The sequence below is a fragment of the Mytilus galloprovincialis genome, chromosome 1, assembly GCF_965363235.1.
Source record: "Mytilus galloprovincialis chromosome 1, xbMytGall1.hap1.1, whole genome shotgun sequence".
In the NCBI taxonomy this organism is placed as follows: Eukaryota; Metazoa; Mollusca; class Bivalvia; order Mytilida; family Mytilidae; genus Mytilus; species Mytilus galloprovincialis.
In genome coordinates, this window is record NC_134838.1 from 12,678,963 (window position 1) to 12,699,669 (window position 20,707).

At 30.5% G+C, this 20,707-nt stretch overlaps 1 protein-coding gene across 4 annotated transcripts in view; it reads left to right on the forward strand.

The window, feature by feature from the left end:
• The window catches only part of LOC143065547 (potassium voltage-gated channel protein Shal-like), a 79,708-nt gene extending 61,601 nt beyond the window's left edge, over positions 1–18,107 (forward strand). For 2 of the 4 annotated variants that reach the window (XM_076239157.1, XM_076239160.1), the window contains exons 3-5: positions 6,012–6,194; positions 7,536–7,703; positions 12,393–18,107. In XM_076239157.1, coding sequence (XP_076095272.1) covers positions 6,012–6,194; positions 7,536–7,703; positions 12,393–12,671 — 630 coding nt within the window. In that variant the 3' untranslated portion in view covers positions 12,672–18,107. Of the gene's footprint in view, positions 1–6,011; positions 6,195–7,024; positions 7,067–7,535; positions 7,704–12,392 lie in introns of all 4 variants that reach the window. The other 2 variants (XM_076239158.1, XM_076239159.1) reach the window with 2 other exon arrangements.
• The last annotated feature ends 2,600 nt before the right edge of the window (positions 18,108–20,707 follow it).

The following is a 20,707-nucleotide window of genomic DNA, read 5'->3' on the forward strand; positions in this document are numbered from 1 at the left end:
ACTACTGCTTTATTGCAATGATTGTTTCCACATGGGATCAATTTTGTCAATTGCAATTAAGAGATTTAAAAAATATCGATAGATTTTTTGTTGTCTTGTACAACATCGAATCTGCACAGTCCTTGAAGGCTGGTTTGGTCCTACCTTGCCTCACCCATCATAGTGTTATCATAACTTGTCATGATGTGGCCATTACAAACATTTATAAGTATTTTCAGTTAATTCTTTTTATATGATGGACTTTTATTAGACAAAGGAGGCATGCGGGTTTGGAAACATATAACAAACTCATCATAGATACCAGGCTTATACTTTTGTACACTAGATGCCCGTTTCGTCAACAAAAGACACATCAGTGACTCTAAAATAGAAAAGTTAAAATACTAGTAGCCAAATTAGGTACAAAATAAAAGGGTATAAGTGACTTGAAATTCCGACAGATTTCAACAAATACAGCTAAGGTATTCTACTCCTGTGTTAAGAAAATTCTAAGTATTTTGAAAAAACAGTTAATTTTCGTCTTAAAATTTTTTGTATTGTCAACTCTTGTGATCAGTAGTATTTATTATTATTTATATGTTAAAAAGACTGGATTTTCCATTTTCGACTTGTTTTTTACATATGTCCCTTTATGATTCATAACATAAACTGTATCAGTTTTGCTGCACGAGATGCGTATTTCGTCAATCCATGTCTCCTCAGTGACGCTCGAGGCAAAAACAAATATAATTTACCTATAGGCCTTCAACAATGGAAAAAATCCATACTCTATAGTCAGATGTAGAAAAAAAAGACATGAAAAATATGAAAACAATTCAGAAGAGAAAACCCACGGCACTATTTATATAATACATTTACGAAAAAACGATTATGACAAACAAGGACCAACAACAACCAATGATTTATAGGCTCCTGACTTAGACACGCGCATAAAGAATGTGACGGAAGTTAAACATATCTCCTCTCACCTGGGAGGACAGTGGTGTTCGGCACAATATAAAAACAACTGTTAAAATCAGATGCAAATGACTTAACTCAACAAATCAGTACGAATCACCTATATAAGAGTACTCTCGGTTGCTATAATCTAGTTCAAAACCAGTTACAATTTATAGTTATATCATGCTTTATCACACTAAAGTATCAATCAGTACACATCCAACAGATTACGTATAAAAACGTCATAAACAGTCTGAGAAACGCAAGATCTTGTGCATTGGCATAATAAAGTACAAATTGTCGACAGGATGTACGAGTACTAATAACTCTAAATATATACAATATATGTTTAGTGTTTTGTAATTTTTCAAAAACAAAATCAATGTTGGTACCCATTTAAGTAATATTGATGTTTTTGGCCTTTTGAGTTTCCCCTGTACCTTGAATGGAAAAATGGTTATATTTCGAAAGGCCCTTGTTCGTGGTATGTTTCCGTTTAATAAAATGTGGGACTGCAACTAAACTTTTGAAGTTATAAAATTACATTTAATGACTTGTGAAAATAGAGATGTGAAATAAATGCATGTCTTAAGGAGCTCCCGAATTGATTTCTGGTATTTTGTTTGGTTGGTATTATTCAATATTTAGTTTTATGTTTTATGTGTTTTGGTCGTAAGCCTTATTCGCCTTCCAGCTATTTTTGTCTTTGGTATAATCTTATATATTTATAACATAGTCTTTGTAGTAACTCATTACACAAAGGATTGATAGTGGTCTGCTTAACATTTAGCTTTCTTAGTAGAACAAATTAACATCATAGTGATGCTTCAGTCACTCTTTTTTTCATGAAAATTCGTGCAAAAAGAGTTCAAATTACTCGTAACTATTCAGCAAAATGACTGTTCGTTGGCATTTGTTTAAATAAATTAGTAAGTCTGTTACGTTTTACCCTTTTATTACATTGTAAAGGACGACAACCAAGATTTTAAATTTATTTCTGTCTTTTAATGTGCCGAACAGAAAAAAATAATACCATAAAGAATAGCCTTTCCTTGCTGTAGTACTATTTCGCGATTGCTAACCTTTCGCGAAAAAAAACAGTATGTTTCAAATATTTCTTATGTTATTTGGAGACCAAATATACTTTACGGTCTAACAGAACTGGTTCGTTTCGGAGAAATCGGTAGATTATTTTCTTACCTTGTAATTATCATTTTTTATCATTATATCTTTCTTTCCATACAATGATCTTGTCTTCAGAGGTTGGCAACAAGCGTAAGTCAGATGTAACTAAGGTTTTTATAGTATTTAGGCCTAGTTCTGCATGAAATATTTTGTTTGTGCATGGGGTTTCTAAAAAAGAATTATAATAAAATTCAATTTGAAAATTCATCGTTTAAAACTAAACTTTATTTTGGTGGATGACCAAAACTTTTAATGATATATTAAACCTCTTATCCATGCCGTTAGGGTGGGATTTCTAGAGACTTAGTCTATTCAAACTAGCTTTTTTTGTAGGGAGAGAGGGATCAGTTTAAATGGATATGGAAACTTATGTTTTTATGGGGTAGTTAGAAGCTGGTAGTGCAATTCTAACCCTAATGGTCAATTTTTGTTAATGCACAATTTTACAAAGCGTCCATATTACTATATTTTGATATTCTTAGACCTTCTCAGAATAACAATGATATAGGTGCCACATATTTTATCAAACAAATTTTATGTCCAGACAACTTTAAGAACTCAAGGGAAACAAACTTATTTCCAAATTGTAAAAGGTCACTTAAAAAAGTAATCGGTTTATTACAAATTCATATATTCACTCTTTGATACAAAGTATGATGGCTCACAACTATTTGTTATTCGTTAGCCGCAATATACCGATATCTGAAACTTAAAGATACAACTTTAAAAAAAATAGACTAAAATTAAACAACTATAAGGGTTTTTTGCATCAGGGTGTCGGAGCTAATGTATTATTTGCTTGGTAATTTTGGATATTTGAAATTTATATCTATATATATATTATGTGTGAGCATGATAAGAGAATTTAATAGAAGTAGGCATCCCATCACAGCAGCAAAATCAAGGGTCTATTTACATTCTATTCTGATGCTCCGAACAAAGACTGCGTTGATAAGAACTGACAGAAGATACTAAAGAGACAATAAAAGTAGAAGAACAGACAAAACCATGACCAAACAGAAAACCACAGAAAAGACAAACAATAGTATTCAAACACTACGCCTTTAACCCTTTAACTAAAACATGACCAACAGAAACCATACCGAAAACTAGGGATGATCAAGGGTGCCTTCAAAGGTTGATTTGAATATTTTCTTTTGATATTTTATTTGTTAAAAACGTTTTTTTGTATATTTTATAATCCTGAAAATGACGTTACTTAAGCCTTCATCAATGACACGGTGATTCTTAAATTTGTGTTGTGACTAGAACAAAAGTTGACTAGAACAGCCTTCCTCCTGTAACCTAATTATTTAGCACTACTAGATTAGAAAATTGGATCAAAACTATTACATCAATAATCATAGATGAAAGCAGGCCTTTCTGAATTTCATATAGCCATGCCAACTCAAATTATGATCTAAATATACATTATTGTCAAACGTAATGATGATCAGCCCGATGGCGTGATCCCAGTTGGATTTTGCTTCTGCAAAATATAGACTGCTTATGCAATTGATTTGAATATGAAACCTGACATATGTTGTATGGTGGCAATTACTGACACAATTATGACCCTTTAGTCTTTCTCATTATATTATCACACTAATTAAGCGTAATTGAATCTGCTTTTAATGATCATCGCAATCCATGTCAAGCATGCCATTTGCCTTTCTCCCTAATAGATCGATACATGAACTATAAAAGTAAATTGGATAACTATAAATACCCAGACATTATTACTTTATTTCTGAATTTGCACAAGAAAGTTGACAGCAATGTCTGTTACTTACTTTTATTATGCCTATAAAAAAATCTTCCAACATATTAACGATTATTAAGTTTGTTAGAGTCTGATCTGCAAAGTCAATGCAACAGAGAAATTTTCACGAGTCAAAAATTCTAAAGAGTAGAACACAACCTGTCAACCTAATGTAATGCCGTCCTGTGATAATATGACCCGATAGATGCAAGACCGATATACTGTGAAACAAGAATTATGATAAAAAAACAATGTATCATACGAAACAGACAACAAGCAAATTTTGTAAGGCAATTTTTGTACTCTCAGGATGATCTTTAACTGCGAAAAACAATGCCAGAAAATTGATCATTTTAACTTCCAACAACAAAAACCTGCACATGTAACTAGAAAAAAGTAATTCAAACTGCAGAATGGTAGAAGCATTACGTTCTCAGGAAAATATGCCGCCGTATGAATTATCAGATATTGATAACTATTTTCTTCTGCAAAATGTGGAATATGGAAAAATATTTGAGATTGATTGGCGATTATTCATTGAAATCTCTTAAGTATCATATAAACATTTTACAGAAAAATTCTCGCTTAAGTGTATATATTGAATATATTGATAGCAGACTATAACATTGAAATTAATATGTATGTTGCAGCACAACCTTCTTAATATATCTAACTGTAATTAAAAGGCTTCATTCGTTAGTTTAGCAGGTTTTATGTGTGTGTTTTATTCTCTTGTGCTATTCGTTTTCTGTTCTATTGAATTACTAAAAAGGTCTAATGTTTTGTTTTTGTACATTACTAGTGTCCATTGTAGTCCATTATTGAAACTATTGCTTCGCGACCACCCGAAGTTACAAGAAGGTATTAATTCCTACATGAAGGCAAACTATTTACTTTGTTTGTTTTTAATTCTAAAGTACTATTGCCTTTTCCCCCAATTTTTCTATCATTTAGAACTGTTCGGTCTAATTGGCTTTGACATTTCAAAGAACTCGTATGCCCTTTTACATATTGTTATACTGGTCACTTTGGCGGTTGTTAGAGGACAATATGAAAACTAAATGATACACATTACTGCATATCACATTCGGTGTTATTTACGAGTGGATTGTATCATTGCTAGATCATTATCGTTGTTTAGTCCAACACTCTGTCTCTTAGAAAACATACAATTTAGGTCAAGTGTCGCAGAAGCCAAGGTTATCAATAATGATCTGAGGGAAGAAACAGTTAAAAAGTGAACATATTGAAAGCTTGACAGATTATGATCCATTTTTTATACACAAATTAAAGTCATATAAATGCGATGTTTCAAGTGTTTACGATGGTTTAAACATGTCTCTTTGAAAAGATTTGTGCAAATTAATTGTTTAAACAGAACCTAAATGGCTTCATCTAGATTGTGACGTCATGACAAAAGTTGTGTAATATCAGAACTTCGAATAAATAACGATAAGGTATATTAGGCTCATTCTTCTATTTTGAAGCGGATTTCGACTTTTATTCTAGACAAAGTTATAATAGTCCAATGTAAAAATTTGTACACTTATATTTGGAAAGTTTGACGGTAACTTTTAAGCAGCAACAGGGAAAAATACCCAAAAAGCAAAAGCGTTCATGTGTGATATCAATATAACATTACACATATTTGTATATAACAATGTAGTTTGGTTTAGCGGATGTCTTGCACATTTCATTTGCAATATGTAGACGCTTTTTTCAATTTGTTACTCTGTATACAAGAACACTTAGACGGGGTATATTGTATACATTTTATTTCCCTTTTTATAGAAATTTGTAATAGATACTTTTCAACCTAAAATAAGTCCAATATTCAATTAGCTAAATCAGAATCTACAATAGAAACATTGCTTACCTTTTAACTTTTGTTATTATTTCACGTCACGATCAGGAATGCCATTACATAAACTGCAAGATTTCGAGTAAGGAATTATTCATGAATGGCATTACAGATCCGAATTCCGATTTAACTTTTCACACTTTAAGTTGTCAATGTTCAAAGTTTTTTTTATCAGTTCACATATTTAAGTAGTAATTACCACTCAATTTTTCGTAAAACAAAAAGACATGTACTTATTTGACTTTATTCCCGTTTTTTCTGTAGAAAGCCAGATTAGCACGTATAAGAATGGCTAAAAATGCTAGCGGAGCTGCCTTTATTAGTAGTAAGAAACGAGCAGAAGAAAGATTAAGGGCTAAAGAGAGTGGTATAGAACTAGACGACTGTCAAGAAAATTTCTTAGAAATGCAACATCATCATCTACTCAGCTGTTTAGAGAAAACAACGGTAAGATCTGTATTCTTTTGTATGTACTATTTCTTATGTCTAATGCATGATAATGATCGAGTGCAAAATATAACTTCCGCTTTCAGAAAAAAAAAATCCAATGTATAGAGTTTTGATACTTCTTGCATTTAGCTGAAACCTGCATCTGAGTCTTTATACTTTCTCCTGCAGTAAATTATTTATATTTATGTCAATATTCACCCTTGTTATATGTATGGTGGTGGTAGTAATCTAAGTCTTAGCCAGTCTTGTTTTTAATTTAAAAAAAAAAACATTTCAATTAAAAGGCGTATAATTTAATGTGTGCAAAAATATCATTTGAATAGGTTTTATAAATATAAATTTTTCATATGCAATATACAAAAAGAAATATTTTATAATGTTAAGATTTTATTAAAAAGCATATATTATATTGCAAACATTTGGTAACAAACGCATATTGTGTAGTGAGAAACTTTAATTTAAAAGCATTCATTATAAAACTCGAGTTGTCACATAGTATTCTTTTGTTCCTGTTTAGGAATCATATTTACGGAATGCATAAAGGAACACTTATTCATTCAAATTTACTGACATATGTTTTTGTAAATCGATTTTAGGGGAATTTTAAATACACTCAAATTTCTTCAAAATTAGTCATTTAAATACATATATTTTTTTAATTTTTACAATTGTCTGTCATAAGATGTTCACTACTACAGCATGTACCAATACACTAGATAACACACTTACAAATAATTGATTTGAAATAAAGGTTTTTCCTTTTAACTTTTATCTGCACATGAATTAGCTTTGTTTATATGTCATTAAAGCTAAATTTCAATTTACAGATCAAACAAATACAAGATTGTAATCGGAAAACAAATACTATGGTAAATCTTCACATCATGGCTGAAATTTATATATATATGCTTTTTCTTGTATAGATTAGATAAAATTATCAACAAGCAAGTCATTGAAGCACGCATAATTATAAATGCACACGTTTAAACTTCCAATTTTTGTAATTTACGTAAAAGCGAATCTGGAATACACATTTAAACTCCTGCTAATTAGGAGAGAAATGAGACAACCTAACGTGCATATGTTAGTTAAAATTAAACAAAAATCAAATCACTGATATTTGCCAATCTTTATGTAAAGTGTAAATATGAAGTTTATGAAAATATTCAAATGCTGTTGAACAAACATTAATAGACAATGTTTCGAACCTTTGCTATCGTGTCATATTCAGTTTCCCGTTATTATAATCTAGATAGCGTAAGACGGGAAAGGCCGACTATAATGCGATTGTAAAATTTGTTTCCATCATTATTGTATAGTTAGGATAACTTTTTGTAGGATCGTGCATTTCTTGAATTGGACATGGCTTTTAACGGAGCACCCAATAATCCCTCAGAGACTCCCCCTCCCTCCCCGGACCCCTCCCTTGTTTCCCTGGAGAGGAGGCGTTCCACGGGCTGTTGTGCCCGTAGGTTCATCACACATCGAAGATTTTTTGTCAGTAAGGTAAGGTATAGTGTATTCCCATTTGGTCCTTGGGTTCTCTTTCGTTAGTTTGCTTTCTTTTTTTCCTTGCTTTTAGCATTACTTTTGAGAATCGTTTTACACGTAAGAATTAGCGTTTTCTTTGTATGTTTGGATATGCGTTGTTGTATATTTGTGTACTCCTCTTTGCTAATGCGCACAAGTTCCTTTTTATCAAATTTTCGATTAACACTAATTTGATTGTTTTCTTACTATATTATTGAATGTTTTATTCACGCATGCGCATTAACTTCTGTTCTTTACTTATATGCAATAATTATCTTGATTATCATGCAATATTTGAACATACGTTTGCGAAATTTTGCACTTGATTCTACAAATTTATTTAAAGGTTTGTGTTTTGACTACATGTTAGCAAGTTGTTTGCATACGTAACAACAAATAAACATTTATACAATTAACTGTTATTGCTATTGTATTTAACAAAAAGAATTCTACACTGCATACTCAATAAACATAATAGATCATTATTAATGTACCTATGCACAGTACACTTGTTTTTAAGGAACCCTAATCAAGCCAAAAGTGTAGATAGCAAGATGCACAAAATGACTTGATTTGTGTATTATGGCTTATGTAAACGCGCGTCTTGCGTTTAAAATTACAATGGTGGTAGCTTTGATAACTATTGTGTACAATTAATTTCTTGCGCGTGGGCATCTACACATTGTTTAAAATACTGGGTAAACAAGATTGCTTCTACAACATCAACACAGCTTTATAACTAATTGTTTAAAATACTGGGTAAACAAGATTGCTTCTACAACATCAACATAGCTTTATAACTAAAGTGTTCTGCATATCCCTGCATCTTTTGTTTAAAATACTGGGTAAACAAGATTGCTTCTACAACATCAACACAGCTTTATAACTAAAGTGTTCTGCATATCCCTGCATCTTTCATTTTATGTTCGTAATATTAAGTGCGTTGCTGATGTTTTTTTCTCCGGTAGTATATACTTCACTGCTGCATCAAACAGAATTTTAAAAGTTAAAACAATCTATATATAAATATAGGACACAATTCAGCATAGAAGTTTATGGTCATAAACCAAAAAAAATCACACTACTAAAAAGTAACGAAAGGGTTACTAAGGAATCTTTATTTTCGTGGATATTTGATTTCGTTGTATTGCAACGTCTGCAAACCAGCCTTAAACATGTGTACTTTGCTGGACTTTAAATCCTCAGTTTGCGTAAACCCTTCATATTCACCAAATTTGATACCCAAACAATAATGGATCCACAGTATAACGTCCTAACAATTTTTTAAAATATGTTTGGATTTTCAATTGTTTTTTTCATTTTATTATGCTATCAACCATCGGTTTAAATCTCCAAACTTTAAATACAAAATTTGGGTTCAAGGTTCGGACCAGACTTGGGGTCAATTATATTGAAATGTAATTAATTAAAATTACACATTACATTGCAAAAATTATCAATTACACTAATTACACATTACACAGTTTTTGAAATGTAATAAATTAAATTACACATTACATTGCAAAAAATTGTCAATTACACTAATTACACATTACACAGTTTTTGAAATGTAATAAATTAAATTACAACTACTTTACTAAAGTAATTAATTAAATTACTATTACTTTACTAAAGTAATTAATTAAATTACACATTACCTTTCATCATAATATTTTTTAACAATATTATACATGTATATATAATGCATGTGTAAAATATTCATGTAAACATAGTTTAAGCGTTGCATTTGATAACCATTAGTAATTTTAATGTTTTATCATTTAGTCTGAATCTCTCTGGTCTGAACATTTTGACAGAAATTCTAAATAGTCTTTCGAAAGGATATATTGCTTGATCAGAACATGGAAGTTCCATGATCAGAAGATCATCAAAATGATAGGAGAAGGAATTTGTTCCTATTAACTGGCGAAAACATCAGGGGTATTTGACATTTAAATTAAAAGGAAATTATAAATAAATTATAATATTTTTTTTTACTTTAAAAACATGAAAAATATTAAAAAGTGTGCTTGTCACAATATTAAAAAAAAAAATTTTGAGTACAAACAATGTATATAATGTCTAAATATTAGCAATATTATGCTAATTAGATAAAATAAATGTAAAAGTGGCATTGGCCCTGGACATTTTAATCTGTCTAATTGGTTTGTTTTTTTTTGTATACTAATTTGACAAAATGATTGTGTGCATTGATTTTAAATTCTAAATCAACTGTCTAAGAAAGATTTTTCACAGTGAGCCATTTTTATGCCCCACCTACGATAGTAGAGGGGCATTATGTTTTCTGGTCTGTGCCTCCGTCCGTTTGTGCCTCCGTTCGTCCGTTCGTCCCACTTCAGGTTAAAGTTTTTGGTCAAGGTAGTTTTTGATGAAGCTGAAGTCCAATCAACTTGAAACTTAGTACACATGTTCCTTATGATATGATCTTTCTTATTTTAAAACAAAATTAGACTTTTGACACCATTTTCATGGTCCACTGAACATAGAAATTGAAAGTGTGAGTTTCAGGTTAAAGTTTTTGGTCAAGGTAGTTTTTGGTGAAGCTGAAGTCCAATCAACTTGAAACTTAGTACACATGTTCCTTATTAGTGGATCTTTTTACTCTCAAGGCCAAATTAGATTTTTTACCCAATTTCACGGTCCATTGAACATGGAAAATGATAATGCGAGTGGGGCATCCGTGTACTTTGGACACATTCTTGTTTTGTTTTTGTTTAACTAGGTGATTAATTACTTATCAATCTATTTGAAGATCTTTCTTGAAAACTGAACAGCACTAATATATGATACTCACATTTTTTTTTAAATTATGACTTTTAAAAATTCTTTAGGTGAAATAAATAATATAAAAACTTCAGAATAAATTACAGACTCCATATATTAAGAAAGTATGTGATATCAATATTTGAAAAATAAATATAATTTTACAATTTATATTTAAAATTAAACACAAATCCTTATCTTTAACACCATAAACGTACATGTAATTGAAATGTAATTCAAAAGTAATTGAGCATTACATGCTTTTATCAATGTAATTAATTAAATTACCATTACATGTAATTGAAAAAATGCTCAATTACACATTACATTCAATTACATGGAAAATTGTAATGCATTACACTTGATTACCATTACATTTTCAATTACCCCATCCCTGGTTCGGACATTGCTATGATATTTCAGATTTAATTTTTTTAATCATCTTTCAGACTTGAAATTGACAGGAAAACTGTTTTTAAAAGTGTTTGCATTTCAAGAGAAGGTTCGATAAGGCTCAATTATTACATACAATTTAAATAAGAATAAGAAAAAAGTGATGATATAAAAAGATGAGATTTTCTATCATAACGTAACTTTTGTCGTGTATTTCAAATTTCCACTCCATGCGGATTAAGCATGCAAAGCTGGAAACACCTACCACTTGTTGATGTCCCCGGTGTCGATCCGTTTGGAGGTAATGCGATTTACTCAAGTTGTGTGTTTTGATCGTGAATAGCAAATATTTAATCGATATATAAGGTGATCATCAGTAAAATGTAAAATCACAAAGGTACTGAACTCCGGGAAAAATTCCCTCAAGTCCCTAAACAAATGGCAAAATCAAAAGATCAACCACATACAACGAATGGTCAATAACTTTCATATTATTGACGTTGTACAGACATTTTCTTATGTAGAAAATGGTGGATGAAACCTGGTTTTGGTATCTAGCTAAACCTCTCAGTTGTATGACAGCTGTATCCAGTACTATTTTTTTGGAAACGTATTGCGCATTTGCTTTAAATAGATTTTTAATGCACATCTGTTACAGTAAAATTGAAACCGTTCATTTTATGAAGCATTATATTATGTTTATTATAACACCAAAAATAACCTATATGACTTCAACTATTATATTGACGAATCTAGCGACCAAAGGTTCTATGAGATTGAAAACAGAAGGATGTTGTCGAATTTTACTACAATCTCTTTTTTGACCTATGCTTTGTAAAAAAAATAATGATTATTCATCGGTCTGACATATTTTACATGTTCAACTAGTCCCTTACTGAATCACTCTTTAACATTTGATAACCCCAATATAACATACGGTAAGGTAGATAGATCTTATATATGTTTCATCAGAACCATAGAAAAAAATGTATGTTTTTAAAATCAAATTAAGCTTTGTTGGTTTGAACGGGTTTAGTGCCTTAAATATTTTAGGATGGAGCTTCGTTTTTACACGAATCGATAATTGGTTGTTGAAGAGCGTGATGTACGTTAAAACTCTGGTTTTCTTGTTACTATCAAATCACAGTGGAGATGGTATTTTACATTTTTAAATCTTAAATCATAATAAAATCTTTCAAGCTTAATAGGAGGTTAGTTCAATAACTAGAGGAGGAAAATACCAAGGGGACACTCAAAATGCTTAAGATGAATCGAAACAGACAAACCCAATGGGTAAAAAAATACTAAAAGACAGTCTACAAAAACTATATAGAAAAATATAGACCGGGCAATACGAATCATAAAATAACCATAAATATTTTAATACTGTAAGTCCTGAAGAGATTTCAATATTTCGATTCCGTTTTTAACAACTGATATATTAGTTGCATATATGTCATGTGATCCAATTATTAATTTCAATTGTAGAGACACCATAATGATTCAGAACACGAGGAGTTAAATGATATCCAAGTCAGAATTCCATCTGCAAACCGGTCGTCTCGTTCCAGTCTAAACGCAGTTGGTAATGTAAACAATAGTAAATCAAATAACCTTACTGTTACTACTGCAATAGTTAATCTGCCAACTCCAAGCACAACGCCGGAAATGGAGACACAAGGCACAAGCGGGCAAATGGTGCAACCACCTTCATATACGCAGACGCAAGCTCATAACCCAGAAAGTGTAAGAATCTCAACGTTATGATGAGAAGTATTAGTATGAGAATGAAACCGATTTGCTCATAGTCTGTGATTTTATCGATTGAATGTGATACACAAGAAATATTTCAAATAGTTTTGAATGGCTGGAATAAAGTCGAGATGTTGTCAAGACCAGGAAAAGTATTTTCTATTTCAGAAGTTTGTAGAAAACCGATAGAACAATCAAAACTGGAGGATACTTTTTTAAAACCAAACACCATAAATACAATTGGTGGTAAATAGAAGAGATAATATCCACATTTTAATCATGAATGACGTGTTTGAACCTCCGTTTATGCACAATCCCAATGAAAGTGATAAGGAAATTGATGGCCTAAATCGGAATGTTTCACTTTGAATGGTCAAACAAAAACCTGGTGTTTTTTCCTTAGTTGGAGGAAAAGAGCGACACCTATTCATTAATAATTATGTATGATATTTACAATACTTTTTTTACATTTTCATACCATAGAATTTTTCCTGCTCACATATTCTACGTAAATGGTTAGCGTTTGTATATGAAGGATGGAAGCACAAAGTGAGATGTGGAATATATGACATTCATTATAATGTACATTTTTATATAATTGTTATGTAGATTTTTCATATCCATTATACCATTTTTTTGTCCAAAACAATCCAATCAAAACAATATCACTGTACAATACATATGTTCATTATTTCTCTACGTTGTTTAACCATTTTTCAACGCTTGCTACCTTCATTATAAATATTTTGTAGTGTAATTAGAATCATTTGTAAATGCATCATTTTGGTTTACAAAAATACATATCCTAATACTTAAAGGATATTTTGTTTCTGAAATTATTAAGATTTAAATGAAGGTAAACAGAAGGTGGAAATAATATCTTTCTAACTCATTTTTGTGGGTCTGATCTTTGCCTCAACTTTTTACAACCAATGCAGTAGTGCTAGTGCTGTCCTGTTTTAGCCTTGAATCAATAAAATTCAAATATTTTAAAATGGAAGTAATGACTCTCTAAGAATGGTGTTATTGGTTTGAAGTGTTGATGTTAATTTGACATATCCTAAATACCCGAGTTATCCTATACACTTTACACTGGCATGACTATAGAATTAAAACGACTTCAATTTGTTTTAAAGTTCATTGTAAAAAACATAAATGTTTTCCATGTTAACACGTATGGATTCAAATATCCTGAAATTAAAGTTTTTATAAACATTTCTTTGAATTTCAAGTCATATCAGACCAGAAATTTATAAGACAATCAGAAACATATGGACCATACTTAATCTAGTCAAAACCGAAGGACAGAAATATTTAATGCAAATTGTAAAGAGTATCACATTGTGCATTCAAACTAGTTCTGCTTGTGAATTGTCTGCATGACATAAAAAGATGGTAAAAAAAGATATGCATAACATTGATTTTTATTACACCTTCTTCAAAATTTATAGATATATAAGATTTGTTTTCTTTTTTATTACAAAAAAATCGCATGCACAATTTTACCTATAACGCATAAATTGCACACATCAAGGGTTTGAATGTTTACATAAAGGTTCATTGTGTGTGACTGTAATAACGATTGAATGAGAAATACATTATTATTAGAGTGCTTTGTGTATACATAATTAACGTGCCAAAAGACAAACATTAACGCTGACAAAAAATAGGATTACAATCATTTGTTAAAGACGGTTTCTCCCTTCTTCTGATGATAATGGTGTCGATGCACAAACTTCATATACAAAAATATCTTTGAAAAATGTCGCTAGCAGATAAAACAGTTTTTACTCATGGTTGTATTGAATTTCTCTTTTGCTTGGTGTACAGTGTTTTTAACAACTAAATTATATATGTATTCAAGTATTGCTTGCTACGCACTCTTCAAGGGCTAGAAGCGTTTCCCATGTACCCTCTTATAGTCCAATGACTACAAAATAATTAAATGGTTAATTATCTTATTGTTAGATTCTTGTTTTTACTCTTTATCGAAAAAGGCCATTTTTGATTATTTTTAAGTGTTAAACATTAGCCTAACGATATATATTTGATATCTATTTTGTCATCTTTTCTCTTGTATTGATTTACAATTACTCTGTAGATATTTGAGTTTAAGGGGGGAACTTCTAAAACAAGTTAATCATATGCACCTTTTTGTGTGTATTTTAAGAAATCCAGACTGTCATGAAGTAATTATGATATCGATTTGTCTCCAAGACACTGGCAATCAAAGCCGTAAATGGTTCAACACATTTCCAGTATGCGACAGATCTTAAAGACACTGGCAATCAAAGCCGTAATTGGTTCAACACATTGCCAGTATGCGACAGATCTTAAAGACACTGGCAATCAAAGCCGTAATTGGTTCAACACATTGCCAGTATGAGACAGATCTTAAAATATTGCATCTTTTACATATAACAACTGGTGAAATCAATTACAATTTTTGAACACCAGACCTGACCATTTCCAGCGAACGCCTAGTCGTTTATCAATTAACCAGCAGTTGAAGGGAAATTTCTTCGAATAAAGTGTAGCTCCTTTTTGTTTGTTTCAAGCCTTAGTTACATATTGAATCATAAATAAGGCTGTTTATATATAGGATATGTATGTAATCTGAAGAATAACTTGTTTTTATGCTGAAAGTGAAAACGTATTTCGTTCGGGGTGATTCTGAAATCAGAGTACGAAATCTGTTCTTGATTTCTGTAAAAAGTGTCAGTCAATTTTTATATAGCTGATACAATTAAAAGTATACGAACTATGCCAATGAGAAAAGAAGAAAATATCTATAACAGTTAAACAGTCTTGTTTTTCTTTTGGTTAGATCATTCAAGCTGATTTATAGTCAGAACCTCTGATTCAAATAGTGAATGCAAGGATATGTTTATCAAAAGAAACAATAGATGATGAAAACACAATCATCCACATGAACGCCAAAATACTTTCCCATAGCTGAATATTTCCTGGATGTGTTTCTTGTCCTTATTATATCTGAGATGATTTTGATTTTAATTGTTATATCATTAAAAGCAATACACAACTTTTTTTGTTATAGAAGTTTAATATAATAACACAATTTTGAAATATCGTTTTGAATACTTTTTTCCGTGGTTGTTGTCAGATGCCATTGAAGATGTCAGAATCAGTGTATTAGTTCACAAAGTTGAATGAGGTTAAGCGACCTTTTAAACATCTTACCGTGTATCAAATGTCACTAAAAGAGTGGATAACATATACTGGTATTTACTTTGAATTTCTCGAAGTATCGATATGTGTAAATAGAATTGTTTGTCAATCGAAAAAAAAAAATGCTTTTTAAACTTTTTCTCTAAATGATTATAATAATTATGAATACTATTTTTTTTAAAGAACAGCAATATAAACGATGGTTATAAAAGACTTTCGAAATGAAACATAAAACCTTTCTAGCATGTTTTATTCTGAAAACAATTTCTATACATAACCTCTTAAAAGAATATAACATGATGTTGGCTAGACTACATTGTTTTATCTTCTGAACTTTAACTGTTCTCTATATTTCGACAAAGATATATCAAATATTTTCATGTCAAATTATTCTAAAGGTGTTACACAGATGTTTGGAAACACTCCTTTAATATATTTGATCTTTGTTTATGCAATTACTAGTAAGCAATTTTGCATTGACGTTTTGTTCATTTTCCTTGTTTTGTGATAAGCTCAATCAAAATTGTTTTAGGTTAGAAATTACTTGTAGAAATAGTTAACTTGTAGTTGTCATTTACTTGAACAGGGGTTTAAAAGTTAGTTATACACCACATGACCCTTATGTGACCAGAATATTTGAATATAAGTAAAACCATGACGTTGACTAACTATTGTTCTATTCTTAAAACTTTTGGAACAGTATCAAAAAGCAGCAATATGTTTAGATATAAACATGTCAATTACATTGATAATATAAATGGCGATAATTCTTTGTAATAACAGTGTTGTAATGTGTTTTCGATACACTAACGAGGTCAAGGTTCATAATGCATACCCAGAATAAGGGAAACAACTCTTTAAAATCAGTGATACGCTTTTGACATCATTATTTTGGTTAACATATTATAAGCTTCTAAGTAACACTGATAAATTAACTTCTGTTTAACGTGAGTAATTTAAAACCGTAGTAGAGTTAGACTATGTCAAATGCATCACTGATTTCAGTTTTCTCATTCCACCTATAATTTTTTACGTTAAAACATATTTTATTTTGGTAATAACTAAGAAAAAAATGCATTACTGTCTTTGTCGCTCTCTAATTACATAAGCTTTTTATGAAGTATCAGTTACTTAAATGATTGCCAAAAGTGCTAGTTTAATTCATGGTTATTGTGTCTTCTGTGTAAATATCAATATTAAGGACCAGACTTGGCACTTCATGCAACTGAACAAATCTTTTATGTGAATTAACATATGATGTATGTAGAAACATATTTTTTAATTGTACAAATAACAGTTCAATTTTTTACTTATTCTGTCTGTTATATATTTATTTATATTAGAAATGTTGACACTATTGCTATGTTTGTCAACAATACTTTGCAATAATGGTATGTCTGTGCGAGTAGTACACATCGTGTGCATTTATTGTGTGACATACAATTATAATCCATATGTAGATATTGAACAACCATGAGTATTTTTATTCCTTGTCAATAAGTTGGCTCAATTTTATGAATGTTGTTTTTATATTATTTGAAAAGCTGTGATTTCATGTTAAACAATACATCCCATATTTTCAATGCTGTGCAGTGTTTTGTTATGTTTTAGATACAAATTCATTGTTTGAGTGTAAGTATGTATGTTTTATGAAAGAATTTATTTATTTGTTATAAATGCCTTTGTTTGATACCTCTCTTGAAAATGATTACGAACCTTTTTAAAAGTTATACTATGAAACGGTTTTCTAAACAATGCTATTAGTTCACGTATGACCCATAACGATATCATGAATAAACGTGTTGCTCGGTTATCCTTTCTAGAAGAAATTATATAAAAAAAAATGCATTGATTAAAATATCAGGCATTCCTTTTACCTTTCATACCTTTCGTTCAGTCAATTTTCACAATTTTATTATGCATTCTAGTGAATGTCTTTAAAAATCGAGAATTACCATTTCATATTCTCTTATCATTAATTGAAAAAAGGATGACTTATTCCAAATCAACAATTATTATTTTTTAGGCAGAGGTTCAAACGAACTTTACCTTCCAATATTTGAAAGGTGACAAAATCAAAGCATATACTTCGGGGAGGTTTATCAAAAACAAAGTCATTTATAGCGTTTTGAGAGTACACTGGTTGCCTGATTTTTCCTTTCTTTTCCAATATTCCAAATACCAATATTGGAATATTAGTAGATAGTTTAACTATTCCCGTTGTTACTGTTTTTGATTACGAATAAAATCCCATTCAACTTTTTTCGAGTTATTTATTTATACTTTTCTGTTTGCTTCAATATTCACGAATGCATGAAACAATTAAAACCAACCTGGTCTCTTTGTCAGCTTAATCAACCGAAAATAAATGTTATTTCAACTGTCGTTTTGTAATATCATCAATTTTAGGTTTTTTTAAAATCCATTTATGATTGAGACAAAGTTAATCATTTACGTAGAGGTTTCAAAAGCACAAAAACTAAAAAATATATTTATATTCATGACAAATATATACTCATCATAAGCATTCCTATTATCGGGTACTATAAAGGAAACGGGATATGCACGCATTATGTCTTTAGGGATAAGGTGCGTGCTCAACTTTATATTTTAGCTTGAACAAAAAGTTGATGGGAATTGCAAGTTTCTTTTGGGTCGATATCTCTGCTGGACTGCTACTTTTTCTCGATGGTGTCATTAGCTCAGTAATCGGGCATTGATATGATTTACAACATAACTTTCATCAATTCTCTCGTGATAAATTTATTTGGCTATTCCATTTAGTTTCCTTTGAATTAATTAGCTTCTATGTATTCCAGTATTTATCCATCTTTAACTTTCAACTATGTTCAATGATTAGGCTTGATCGTTTCTCATAATAAGATTAATATGCTATAATTTTATAATCTTACATTTTCACTTTCAACAAAAATAATTATGAATGTCAAATTGATTTAAAAATAACTTCGTATAATTTAGATTTGTCCTTCGTCGTCTTATTCGAAATAATTCGCAGATATTTTGCTTATTAACCTACATCAATGATAACAAATCAAATATCTAAGAACGTCATAACATATTACAAATGAACAAATCGACACAAAAAGAAAATCAAAAGTTAATAATTGCAGGTGATGTAACCTGATGGAATACACGACAAAAGTTCTAGTATGTGTAAAATTTTACTGTAGTAATAAGGCCCGTACAACGTTCTTTGAATTTGCAATATCAGGTAGGACGTCATCGAGTGGATACAAATGGGTTTTCATCAGGCATTTACTTTACAATGATTAGATTAAGTCGATGTGTTTTAAAAAATCAAGGAAAAAGGGTTTTATGGATTCTCTGGAATGGTATTAATGATTTCATTACAAAAAGAGTGTCAAAATGAAGCAAGACACCTCACACCAATATTTGTGTATGTGATTCATAATACGAAAAACTGTTTGATAAAGAAAAAAAGGTATTTGCAATTCTCTTGTCAATCTATACTTTATGCCGACGACCTCCTGGTTAATATAATGTATTTTGTAAATAATATTTTACAATTTCAATCTAAGATTATTCTTATAAATAAGTGAAATAACTAAATGATTGGACTACACGTAACATTTAAAACAGAAATTTATTTACCAAATGGCACTGCCAGCTCACACACATGAAAAATTTAAAACAATTCATTTTTTCCAACTTGGTACTGACATTTTCTTGTGTAGATAGGGTTGTTTTATATCTAGCGAAACCTCTCGCTTGTATGACAATCGCACATAGTTCCATTATGTTGACAACAGTATGTTAGCAACACAAATAGATATAAAAAAATTGGGGTACGGCACCATTGTGTTTTAGTCTTAGTCACTATAAAACAAACAACTATTTCAACAAAGATTAACAAAATGACACATATACTGTTGATTTATTAATAAATACACTCCATAGATCATCTACTGGAATAACGCATACTACGTTCAGGGTATTCACAAGAAGAAAAAAAATGAAGTCAGCACATTTTCAACTTCGCGTCCTTTCCACCATGTATAATGTCCTTTCATTGTCGTTCAAAGTTGATGACCTTGTTGTTTGCATGTTTACAAATAAACAGGAAATAAAGAATACCACAAATACATTTATGTAACCTTCATACATAGCCTTTGGGAAAACCTACTTACAGATACTGCGAGTCAATTTGTATCTAAAACAACATTTTTTCCAACTGTTTGTTCATATTTCTGTATAGTTTTATCTAAAATGAAACGACATTGAAGTCAACGTTTTGTATGAAGTCTTCCTTAGAATGGAGTCTCAAATTACATGGAAGTAAATGACAAAAGATCGTTCGTTCAAGTTAACAAACTCCAGATAAGCCGAGTTTAACATTATTGAAAATGAGTATAATAGGAATATGACTTTATTTCATTTGTTTTGACCGGAGCACATGTGATACATCTGGAGTTTATGTTTATATATCTTTAATTAGTTTAATTTCTTTGTTGTGTTTAATGCACTGTTTTTCTTCATAATATTGTCAGTTTTTTTTTTAAATTATAAGTTTGAATACTGTTGTCCCTTTGTTATCTGCAATTGTTTGCATGTACCGCGGTACTAAGCTACTTGGCTGGTGGTACCCTATGATAAACCACTAACAAGTGTAGTTTCCATGTGGTAGTGCTAATAAAATCAACAGTACCAATTTTCTTGCACCAGATGCGCATTTTGACAATACATGTCTCTTCAGTGATGCTCGTAGCCAAATTATTTGAAATCCAAAGCTTATATAAAAGATGAAGAGCTATAATCCAAAAGGTCCAAAAAGTATAGCCAAATCCATGAAAGGAATCTGAGCTTTGCATGAGGGAGATACA